Source organism: Oryx dammah, unplaced genomic scaffold (assembly GCF_014754425.2).
Source record: "Oryx dammah isolate SB20612 unplaced genomic scaffold, SCBI_Odam_1.1 HiC_scaffold_22, whole genome shotgun sequence".
NCBI classification, from domain to species: Eukaryota; Metazoa; Chordata; class Mammalia; order Artiodactyla; family Bovidae; genus Oryx; species Oryx dammah.
Genome location: NW_024070206.1, coordinates 38,171,017 through 38,184,263, shown reverse-complemented (window position 1 = coordinate 38,184,263; position 13,247 = coordinate 38,171,017). Strand labels below are relative to the sequence as shown.

The window sequence follows — 13,247 nt, the reverse complement described above, 5'->3', positions numbered from 1 at the left end:
GATAGGCTACCCACTCCCAGTATTCTTGGGCTTCCTGGTGGCTCAGGGGTAAAGAATCCACCTGCAATGCAGGAGACCTGGGTTCAATCCCTGGATTGGGAAAAGTCCATTGAGGAGGGCATATCCACCCACTCCAATATTCTTGCCTGGAGAATCCCCATGGGCAGAAGAGCCTGGTGGGCTACAGTCCATGGGGCTGCAAAGAGTTGGACATGACCGAGTGACAAAGCACAGCACATGTCCCCTTAGCACAATGCATATGCCACCACCACAGCACTGTTCTCACCTACAGGTTTTCCTCTCTCTCTTCTCTAACCATTACTTCCCTCAGGATATGAACTGTAAGTATTAACATCTGTATCATCAATGCTTTCCCAGGCAGCACTAGTAGTAAAGAACCACCTGCCAATGCAGGAGACATAGAGATGCAGGTTTGATGCCAGGGCAGAAAGATTCCCTGGAGGGCAGCATGGCAACTCACTCCAGTATTCTTGCCTGGAGAATCCCAGGGACAGAAGAGCCTGGTGGGCTACCATCCACAGGGTCACAAAGAGTTGGACACAACTGAAGCGACTTAGCATGCACGCACAGGTTACATAAACGTTGGTTGAATTAATGGACCATATATCCTTCCCCAAACCACTAGAATTGGCTTTCCATCCATATCATTCTACTTCCTCACAGGGTCTGTCAATCAGGAACCCAGCAGGTACAGGTGACTCATTCAAGTTAGCATTCTTCAAAGAAAGTAGACTAAAGGGACTATTTATAAAGATGTGGGCAGGATGCAGCCAAACCACGGAGGACAGTGCAAGTAAGCCAGAGTGAATGATAGGGGCAAGTATTTGACCTGAAGGGTGAGGGGAGAAGGGAGTGATTGGAACTTGGAGAGGGATGTGTGGTGCAGACTTTCTGATAGAAGCTGCTCAATGGGTGTGGCCTCTATTGTTCATGAAGGGCAGGTGAGGGGCTCAGTCTCACTCTGCTTCCTCCCCTGCTGGGGTGTCCCAACAACTGAAACCAATTAAGAGTCCAGGGGCCTTTTCATCCTCCTCCTGAGTGATTTAGGTCGGAAGCGTATATGAACGCAGGCCTCTGAGCTAGAGAAGTTGTGGAGGGACTCATGATGGTGCAGAGTGGGATCACGGAGCCCAGTGGGGTAAGGTGAGTGACTGTATGGAAGGGAGACCTGGAGAGGGGAGACAGAGCAGGTCGGGGGGCACCTTCACAGCATGAGGGAGGGGTCAAGCAGGAAGGGAAAGGTGCAGAGGAGGTGGGGAGGTGGGCAGTCATGGAGAGTCAAAGCCTCAGGCTGGTAAGGAGACCATCCCCACAGGGAGGTGAGGTGACCAAGATGGAAGACTGGGTTCATGGACTATTTAGATATATTGAGAGTAACAGAAAGTGATTTATCACTGTCAGTGTTGGACAGCTATAGAAAGGGATAAAGCTAGGATAAACCAGGAGGCATTAGGTTAGTTTTGATGCATTAGTGTGAATTCATAGTTTACAAGTTATAGAGGTGCATCTAGAAATAAATGTAAATGGAAACTGTTTTACAGTTATGGACTGTGAATAGGTTCATACTCTTTCTCCTGTAAGATGTGCCTTGTCTCCAAGACACAGAAGGTAGTCACACACACAAACATGCACGTACATGTATGGATGCATGCACTCCTGCATATACAGACATGTATGTATTTCATAAGTCTGTCCTAGATCTGGGAGCAGCCACACCCCAACAGCAAAGAACATATGTATAGCAAGATCTTGATTTCTAAATACTACCTTCCAGTAAAGGGAACTAAGGTTCCTTGGAGAAGGGATGCATTCCAGGGCTGGGGCAGGGAAAGTATAAGATGAGATTGGAACAATTCCAAATGAGATACTCAAAGAGTGATGGAGACATTTCAGAAGACAGAGGAACCATCTTGGACAGGCTCCTAGTGACCAAATGTGGACAACTGAGCATAATAACTTGCTAAAAAACTAGGGAACAATGAAGAAGCCACAGAGATAGGAGTTAAGTGGAAAAACAGGCTGAAGAGGAATAAGATATCTGCACAGCTTAAAAGAAAGTCCTTACAAAATACTATTTAATTACAAAGAAAATAATATGTAATATTACCCTGTAGAAGCCTTGGGGGATACATTTTAATAGAATGTTCAAGTGGTAATCAACATCAGTATCAGGAGAAATCAAATTTGTGCCAGCTCATAGGTGCAAGGAGAACATATCATCATTTGTCATACTCCTCCTCGTGGTAAAATCTGAATCTGATCACTAGGAAACATCACACAAACTAACATTGGCTTATAATCTTCAAAAGTGTCAGAATCACAAAGTCAAGGGAAGAAGGAAGAACTATTCTAGAATGAAGGAGACTAAAAAGATATGACAACTAAATACAATGACAGATTTGATACTAAAAGGATCTTGTTACTAAAAGTGACATTACTGGGACAGGTGGCTAAACGTGAATAAAGTCTAAGAATTACACAGTAAGAATCATAAATGCCAGTTTTCTGATCTTGATTGGCTACACTGTGCTTATGTAAGAGGATGCCTTTGTCTGCAGGAAAAAAAGAAAACAGGCTGAAAATCATAATATATTGGGGACAGGGGGTCTGATGGATAATGAGGCTTGAAACTTCTCTACTATATTTTTAAGTCTTCTAATAGTTTGTTATTATTTCCAAGCTATGGTTTTTCCAGTAATCATGTATGGATGTGAGAGCTGAGGACCATAAAGAAGGCTGAGTACAAAATAATTGATGCTTTTGAATTGTGGTGCTGGAGAAGATCCTTGAGAGTTCCTTGAACTGCAAGGAGATCAAACCAATCAATCCTAAATGAAATCAATCCTGAATATTCATTGGAAGGATTGATGCTGAAGCTGAAGCTCCAATATCTGGCCAGCTGATACGAAGAACTAACTCATGGAAAAAGACTCTGATGCTGGGGAAGACTGAAAGCAGCATGAGAAGTGGGAGACAGGGGATGAGATGGTTAGACAGCATCACTGACTCAATGGACGTGAGTTTGAGCAAACTCTTGGAGATGGTGAAGGACAGGGAAGCCTGGCATGCTGCAGCCCACATGGTGACAGGGAATTGGACACGACTTAGCGACTGAACAACAGTGAAATTAAAAACAAAGGAAGACAGAGGCATTGTTCTTGCTGAGGCAGTAGTCCATATATACATTAGTCTCTATAGACAGCCTCCTGGAGCAAAGCAGAGCCAAGGAGGCAGAGGGTGATCTAACGGAATGAAGGAAAGATGTCCCACTTACTCCCTGTGACCTCCTAAAGTCCATCTGACACTACTGCCTGCACATTATCTCACTGATGATCTCACAGATTTGCTATTTTCTATCTATTCCCTGGCTCCTCCCATACCCTTTGCAATATGCACTTCCTCACAAATATATGTCTTTTTCTGGAATGATTATGATATCTCACAGTATCATCAAATCCCATAGCTGACACTATAATCTATGTAGATTGTAATCATTAATTACATTTTCTCCAGTTACAAAACTTGAACACATAATCACTTCTGGACATTTCCTATAATAGAAGCATCTCAACCCAACACATTAAAAATAAAACCCATACCTACCCCATTACAGTGAACAATGATAGTTGACATTCCCCCCAGACCCCCACTGCACAGCCTCCAACAAAACTTCCTAAAAACCAAATTTCTAAAGTATTCCTGAATTCCTTACAGTGCACCATTTTACTTTTGGAGATGATGAGCACTCTAAAGTTCAAGAATAGGCCTGGCTGCTTTAAACCAATTTGAATATTCCATTTCCCCCCAGTTGGAGTCATTGTTTAAGTGGACAGCTGATCCATATAGTACCATTCATGTGACTCTTAGGTCTTGTGTGTGAAATACTAGGACAGGAGTATTAACATGTAATAGGAAGGAAAGAGGCAGGGCACAACTTATGAAGGAATGACATAGTCCAAGGACACAACATAAACCAATTAAAATCAAATGGGTCCAAGATGGCAGACAAGTAGACTCTGACTAGCCTTTGATCCTCAATCAGCAAGCTAAATGACACACCCAGAGGCTTCCTGACAGTTCCAAAACACTACCAAAAGACCACAGAGTGGGCCCAATTCCTGGAAATCTCCATCCCTTCCCCCAAATAGCTGGAATAAGCCTCCCACTCATTAGCATATGAAGTTACCCAGCCCATAAAAACTAACTACAGCACATCTCAAGGCCGCCAGATTCTGCCCTCTGCGATGGCTCATACTCTCTCCAGACTCACCCTCTGCAATGGCCCTTACTCTCTCTGTGGAGTATGCTTCTCCCTGAATCTGAAAAAATCTACGTATTACCTATCCCTTTGTCTCTCACTAAATTCTTTCTGTGATGAGGCATCAAGAACCTGAGCTCCATCATGTCCTAAAACCAGTACCGTGGGTTTGGTCTGGAAGGAAATGGCACCCCACTCCAGTACTCTTGCCTGGAAACTCCCATGGATGGAGGAGCCTGGTAGGCTGCAGTCCATGGCATCACTAAGGGCCGGACAGGACTGAGCGACTTCACTTTCACTTCTCACTTTCACGCATTGGAGGAGGAAATGGCACCCCACTCCAGTGTTCTTGCCTGGAGAATCCCGGGGACGGGGGAGCCTGGTGGGCTGCCGTCTCTGGGGTCGTGCAGAGTCGGACACGACTGAAGCGACTCAGCAGCAGCAGCAGCAAGTCCTGACCATGTGGGTTTGTGTCCCATCCTGGGTTTTTGCTGGGTTGGAGTCCCAGCATAAAGTCCCAATCTGAGGTCAACAAACAGCTTCAAATATATGCCCTAAGAATGTGAACCAGCAGAAAAACACCCAGTTTTGAAAAATTCAGGTAGCCATCTTACCACAAAGGGATTCAGGTTTAGAATAGTACCAATTACAAGAGAAAAGATCTTTTAAATGAATTCTTTAAACACAGTTAAACTGGTCAGTGATAACTGAATCCTTGGACTAACAACTAGAAGCCTACTCCAACCTTCATCTTACAGTTACCTGAGCCAATAAATCCCCTTTATATTTAAGTAAGTTTGAGTTCAGTTTTCTGTTAATTGCAGCATAATGTGTGTGAGGTAAAATTAAAATAAACTAGATGTGACAAAGTTATAAAACAACTAGGAATATGTAAAACATGTAATCTAAGATAAACAGTCCTCTAGAAAAAGAAAGGAAAAGTACAAACATGGAAAAAAAACAAATACCAGAAAGGCTGGCTTAATGATAAATGGGGAACCCAGCTTCCCTTATTTTAAAGGTGTCATAATGAATTACACTTTGGCTTCACATGGCCCAGAACAGGAGAGTCTGTAGGACTGCTTCAGGGGAGAACTCGGGCAGTAACCTGGGCAGTCAAAGGAAGAAGACAAGAAAGCTGAGAATTTCAAATTTTGTAAAAATATGTGAAATCAGGCTTTCATACAAGTGAAATTTCACATAATTGCACAACCTTCCACTGACTCAAGTAAATTTGTGTAATCAGATTCACATTTCCATGCCTTTCCTACTCCTTCTGGCCTAGAAAATGGTGATGTTCACCTCCTTTTGGATTTTTATAAAGTGAACAGAAATAGAGCAGTTTTGGAAGCTTGTTGCATTCAGTCGCCTGTTCCTTGCTGCTGGGAGAGAGGGCTGAGCTCAGCTCCAGCAGGGCAGAGAGACAGTTCTCAATTTCTCAATGTCGAATGTGGATGGGGCCACAGAGTCTTCCTGTCCTCCCAAATAACCCTAGATAGTATCTCCAGTTGCCTCCAGACCTTCTACAAACTGACCCCACGGGCAGTGTCATTTACTCTTCAGGGTTGAAAATATGCAGGGAATTCAGTCCTTTCATTTCTTCTCCAAGGCCTGATGTCTTAGGCCAGACTCTTAATCTCTCTTTTTTTTAAATTAATTTATTTTTTTATTGAAGGATAATTGCTTTATAGAATTTTGTTTTCTGTAAAACCTCAACATCAATCAGCCATAGATATACATATATCCCCTCCCTTCCAAACCTCCCTCCCATTTCCCTCCCCACCCCACCCCTCTAGGTTGATACAGTGCCCCTGTTTGAGTTTCCTGAGCCACACTGCAAATTCCCATTGGCTATCAATTTTACATATGGCAATGTAAGTTTCCATGTTACTCTTTCCATACATCTCACCCTCTCCTCCCCTGTCCCCATATCTGTAAGTCTGTTCTCTATGTCTGTTTCTCCACTGCTGCCCTGTAAGTAAATTTTTCAGTACTATTTTTCTAGATTCCATATATATGCATTAGAATACAATATTTAATCTTTTTCTTTCTGACTTACTTCACTCTATATAAAAGGTTTCAGGTTCATCCACCTCATTAGAACTGACTCAAATGTGTTCCTTTATATGGCTGAGTAATATTACATTGTGTATATATGTACCACAACTTCTTTTACCATTCATCTGTTGATGGACATCTAGGTTGCCTCCATGTGCTAGCTATTGTAAATAATGCTGCAGTGAACAACAGGATACACTTGTCTTTTTCAATTTTGGTTTCCTCAGGGTATATGCCTAGGAGTGGGATTGTTGGGTCCTATGGTGGTTTTATTCCTAGTTTTTTAAGGACTCTCCATACCATCTTCTATAGTGGCTGTATCAATGTACATTTCTACCAACAGTGCAAGTGTTCCCTTTTCTTCACACCCTCTCCAGCATTTAATGTTTGTAGACTTTTTGATGATGGCTATTCTGACCCATGTGAGGTGATATCTCATTGTAGTTTTGATTTGAATTTCTCTAATAATGAGTGATGTTGAGCATCTTTTCATGTGTTTCCTAGCCATCTGGATGTCTTCTTTAGAAAAATGTTTGTTTAGGTCTTTTTCCCATTTTTTTATTGGGTTGTTTGTTTTTCTGATATTGAGTTGTACGAGCTGCTTGTATATTTTGGAAATTAATCCTTTGTCAGTTGTTTCATTTGTTATTATTTTCTCCCATTCTGACAGCTGTCTTTTCACCATGTTTACAGTTTTCTTTGCTGTGCAAAATTTTTAAGTTTAATCAGGTCCCATGTGTTTACTTTTGTTTTTATTTGTTATTCTAGGAGGTGGGTCACAGAGGATCTTGCTTTGATTTATGTCACCCCTAAGGAGACAAAAGAACTGTACACAGAAAATTACAAGACACTAATGAAAGAAATCAAGGACAACATATAGAGGAAATATTCCGTGTTCCTAGATGGGAAGAATCAATATTGTGAAAATGAATATACTACCAAATGCAATCTACAGATTCAGCGTGATCCCTATGAAATCATCAATGGTATTTTTCACAGAACTAGAACAAAAAAATTCACCATTCATATGGAAACACAGAAGACCCCGAACAGCCAAACCAGTCTTGAAAAAGAAGAATGGAGCTAGAGGAATCAACCTTCCTGACTTCAGGTTATACTACAAAGCTACAGTCATCAAGACAGCATGGCACTTGCACAGAAACATAAATATAGACCAATGGAATAAGATAGAAAGCCCAGAAATAAACCCATGCACCTATGATTACCTTATTTTTGACAAAAGAGGCAAGACTATACAATGGGGCAAAGACAGCCTCTTCAATAACTGGTGCCAGGAAAACTGGACAGCTCCATGTAAAAGAATGAAATTAGAACACTTCCTACCACCATACACAAAGATAAACTCAAAATGGATTACAGACCTAAATGTAAGAAACCATAAAACTCTTAGAGGAAAACACAGGCACAACACTAGATGACATAAATCAAAGAAGACTCTTAATCTCTTATCTCAACTACTGTCTTTATCTCTTACCCAGTCTCCCTGGGTCTGATCTTTCGTCCAATACATTACTTACAGGGCTACTGGCTCCTAAGAGAAAATAAGGACTGACTTTATTTATCCTTTGGATCTTCTTCTCCTGCCCTAGGTCCAGGCAGTACAACATTTATTTAAATTATTTTACGTCTGCTGTTTCTCATTTGAGAAATCACTTGAGTACCCCCTGGTTTCAGAAAAAGTTAAAGAGTTGACTCTGCAACCAGGTCTCCCAGGTTGTAGACCACACTGTCCTTTAGCACAGTATCCTACCATACACACAGCAAGTCTTTGTAAATGACAAGCTCTCCCTCTGTAAAATGCACTTTCTCTTGATGCTACTTACAAAACACCTTCAAGGTGCAAGTTAAGCATCTGTTTCATCATAAAATCTTCTTCAGTACTAGGATGCTTGGGGCTGGTGCACTGGAATGACCCAGAGGGATGGTATGGGGAGGGAATGGGGATGGGGGTTCAGGATGGGGAACATGTGTATACCTGTGGCGGATTCATGTTGATGTATGGCAAAACCAATACAATATTGTAAAGTAATTAACCTCCAATTAAAATAAATAAATTTATGTTAAAAAATAAATAAATAAAGTTCTTCACCCTCTCTGCCTTCTGAGGACTTTCTTTATATTTCTAAGATAAGATAGAAAGCCTGGTCTTATACTAAATTTCCCATAGATCTATCCAGTTATCAGACTTCTTTCCTAGTAAACAGGAAGATGTACTTCAGGATAAGCTTGTCTTTCTCTTCTACCTACTATTCCTCTGCAAGAATCATTCTTGAAGCCTCTGTATTTAGCAAAGTAATAATACATGCTCTGTAAATATTTCTTGAATACATAATTTTCCACTGAACTACCTGTTCTTTGAGGACAGATATTGTGCCTTAGTCATTTATATGCCTCACAGTGACTGGAAAATACTGAGTAACAGAAACTGCTACAGGTTGGTTTAAATATTAGACTTATTCAGAGTGGCCTTCTGGGTTACTGAAATACTTGGCTAATCCTAAGACAATCTGTCATTTCTTTCTTGCAGAAAGATGTGAGTATTTTATATATGCTGAATCTCATTCCAGCAACAGGAGGTAGAACTGTAAACAAGGTAAACCGCACATACCGTGAAGTGGAGGGAACAGCTGTGTAACTAATAAGTTCACTGTCCCCCAAATAAATAAAGTGTTTCTAAATACCTGAACGCAATGCTCAGTCATACCAACCTGAAACCCAAGAATTATCAGAGACTTCTCCCGAAATGCTGCTTCAAGTGTTATTTGGAAAAATGTAAAATTGCTACCACTGGATGATAGTGATGATGGTGGCTATGTGACTGGTGATGGTGACTGCATTATCTCATTCCTTTCCCTTGTAGCTCAGTTGGTAAAGAATCTGCCTGCAATGCAGGAGACCTGGGTTTGATCCCTGGGTCTGGAAGATCCCCTGGAAAAGGAAATGGCAACCCATTCTAGTACTCTTGCCTGGAGAATCCCAAGAACAGAGAAGCCAGGCAGGCTACAGTCCATGGGGTTGCAAGAGCTGGACACAACTTAGCAGCTAAACCACGTTCCTTTTCAAGTTCAATGCTATTCCTCAAATTCAAGCTCTCATTTAGCCTTCTGGAACAACTAAAATGACCTTCTAACAACCCTTTCCACTTTCTTGCTTCCCATCTCTAACATTACCTTTTCAGTATTGCCAGAATAATTTTCTTAAGAAGTAGTGATCTTATTACACAGCTCTGCTCAAAAGCCTTCAATGGCTTTGCACTGCAAACACGGCAAGAACACTGCTTCAGACTTCTTAGCCTTATACTCAAGGCATCTTCTAAAATCGACTTCTAATTTGTCATTCCAGACGCAATGGTACTGTCGTTCCTATAATCCAGATTCCGCTCACAATTTACTTTTGATTTTGTATATTTGAATCTTTCACATAAAATACATCTCCACCTATTTTATTCAAATTCTGCCTATACTTCTAGGCCCAATTCAAGGATCTTGAATTTGTGATTATTTTTTCCCTTCTACATACAAAAGTTCAATTTACTTTGTGCTTTTCTATGTTCACCTGTTTCTAACTCATATTTTCATTATTTAGGAATATAGCTTCTGTGTCCAACTAGAGTGTATTTAATCACTGATTCAATAAATATGTAATAGGTACTTACTGTATTTCTGTTATTCCAAAGCACCAAATATTTATTATATTCAGAAGTAAATACTGAATAAATTTTCAAACAAAAATGCACAAAAATCAAAATAGTATTTTTCTAAAATGAACAATAATATCCACCAAAGATATACAAAAGAATGGTAGAAAATAGCAGCTCATCAAATTTTAAGTATGTATGAAAGAGTTGTTAAGTTAGGAGAAAACAGAATCAAATAAAAAGCTAAGAATATTTGTTCAAAATAATATGGAAATATTGAATCAACCTTGCCCATATCAATTTATGGATGTGTCTATAGTTTTGAGATGCAGATTTATAAACACATGCATAATATGTCCATCAACTGGAAACTACATACAGTGTCAACTCTTATTGAAATGAGAATTGCAAGGAAATGTTTCCTTAGTTACCATTTAATAATTTTGTGAAATTTAATAAAAGTTTATGTGATGAAATTTTTTTTTCTTTTCAAAGCAAACAGCTTTAGAAGATGATTGATGCCTGCTATTATGAGTCTATATTTGTACTTCCTTATTTTATAAGCTTTTCAAAAATATAAAAATACACTTAAAGCATTTCCAGTTCAACTAAAAATAAAGATAAAAAGGTGATTATTTATAGGCAATCATATTCATGATGATAGACTCTCAGAAGCCAACTCCAAACATAAATTTTAAATGCTTTTTGGAAAGAGCTGAGAATGAAAACATTTACATAATTTCTTAGAAACCCTGGCTTTTTATTGCTGCACTTCAATATTCCCTCAGGGCAAAGGAGCAGCTACTTCAAAGATTTATTTGATAATGGAACGTTTGATTTCTTTGTTTTTCCTTCTCAATGTGGGTAGGTCTGTTGTTTCCACTCTATGGCAATGTGCTATATTTTAAAATTTTAACTGGCTCACTAGTGATAGTAAAAAATGAGTCTGTTTTGGCAGATTAAGCAAACACACTAATGCCAGCAATAAGTATATAAATTACATAAATATACTAGATTATTACAAAACCATCCACTCAGGTATCAGTCATCTTTGATAACAGACCCGGCACTTCATAATGATATAACTGGTAACTGATATCAAATGTCTGAAACTTCTACTTACCTGCCTATCCACTTCTGGGAGCAAAAGCAGGAGGTACTGTTGAAAATGCTGAGGTAAGGAAGCAAATGTATGTTTATTTATTAATGCCCTCAAGTTAGTGTTGACAAGAATAGATCCCGGGGTTTCTATGTCAATGTCCTCAGCTTTGGTCCATTTCAAGTGTCCTGTGATAAATAAGCAAGAGGTATGAATTCACTATAGATTGGGAAAACATACACCTGTACACACACATAAAATGTATACTGAAGGTATATATATATTCGATAATGTACTTAATTGTGTCTCTTTTCAGAGTGACATATCAGAAGAAAATCTCCAAAGCTTCTTTGCGTTTCTATCTTGCCTTAGTTGCCTTTAATTTTCATAATGTCTACTTCACTCAATACCATCTGTTTATTTAACCCAAAATAGCACCAGGTCTAGATAAAGTTGATAAAAATATCTGGAATGCAGCATTAAAAATGAGTCAAAAATGCAGGATAGAGCAAAAATACAGGGAGTAGATTAAGCAGTCAGGATGCACATTTATAGGAGTTTGAGAATGAAAAAACACCGCATATCACAGAGGGGCAATATTTGGAGAGCAAATGTCTCTCCAAGTTTTAGAACTAAAAACTGAGTTTTAGAACTAAAAAATGACAAGAGTCCTCAGAAAAAGCAACATACCAAATCACAAAAAGGATAAATACTCATTCCTCCATCTCATGTGCTGAAATAGCAAAATATCAAAAATAAAAAGAATATCTTAAAATTATTTTGAGCAAAAACAGATTACCCGCAAAGAGATCAATATAAGACCCAGGAATCATATTACCAATAAATAACAGATGACAATGAAATATCTTCAATAGGGCCAAAAGAAAATAAGTTTTGATCTAGAATTTCATTAATAAAAATGTCCTTCTAAATGGCAATGATAGCAATGATATCAGAATATTTTCAGTACCATCCAAAATGGAAATTCTCTCAGATATGCAGATGAGACCACACTAATGACAGAAACAGAAGAGGAACTAAAGAGCCTCTTGATGAAGGTGAAATCATAGAGTAAAAAGCTGGCTTAAAACTCAGCACTCAAAAAAAACCTAAAATGGTGACATCTGGTCCCATCACTTCATGGAAATAGATGAAGAGAAAGTGGAAACAGTAACAGATTTTATTTTCTTGGGCTCCAAAATCACTGCCAATGGTGACTGCAGCCACAAAATTAAAAGATTCTTTCTTCTTGGAAGAAAAGCTATGACAAACCTAGCCAGTGTATTAAAAAGCAGAGACATCACTTTGCTGACAAAGGTCCGTATAGTCAAAGTTATGGCTTTTCTGTAGTCATGTACAGACGTGAGAGCTGGACCATAAAGAAGGCTGAGTGCTGAGTAATTGATGCTTTCAAACTGTGGTGTTGGAGGATTCTTGAGAGTCCTTTGGACTGCAAGATCAAACCAGTCAATCCTAAAGGAAATCAACTCTGAATATTCACTGGAAGGATTGATGCTGAAGCTGAAGCTCCAATACTTTGGCCACCTGATGCGAAGAGCCAACTCACTGGAAAAAGACTGTGATGCTGGGAAAGATTGAGTACAAGAGTAGAAAGGGGCAACAGAGGATAAGAAGGCTGGATGGCATCACTCTCTCAATGGACATGAGTTAAGCAAACTTGGGAGATAGTGAAGGACAGGGAAGCCTGGAGTACTGCAATCCATGGGGTTACCTTAAAGAGATGGACACAACTTAGCAACTGAACAATAGTCCCTTAGAGAATCATGCTGAAAAATCATTAGTGCGTGCTTTTAACAAACAAAGAAATTAACTCAAAGCAAGAATGGGTGGGTTGCAGAAGTAATAAAAAACCAGAAGATGAATAGACATGAGTAACTCCAAATAAATACTAAGAGAGGAAAATAAAACTAACACGAATTAAAATGGAAAAAAGAAAACAGTACACAATTGCATGAGAGATGATGCAGTGCGACTGAAATGAGAATGCTATATGACTCTGGCACTGTTTCGGAACAAAAGAGATACCATATAGTTTTTAACTTTGTTAAAACTCTGTAGGTAGAGTCTATAGGTGTCATTGGGAAAAATGAAAGACTTAGAACTTCCAAATAAATTCCTGGAAAGAAAACTCA

General features: G+C 39.3%; 1 protein-coding gene across 1 annotated transcript in view; it reads right to left on the bottom strand.

Moving 5' to 3' along the window:
* Positions 1–13,247, bottom strand: part of ASXL3 (ASXL transcriptional regulator 3) — a 197,340-nt gene that overhangs the window by 66,446 nt on the left and 117,647 nt on the right. Inside the window, exon 8 of the mRNA XM_040264812.1 lies at positions 11,119–11,282. Coding sequence (XP_040120746.1) covers positions 11,119–11,282 — 164 coding nt within the window. The remainder of the gene's footprint in view (positions 1–11,118; positions 11,283–13,247) is intronic.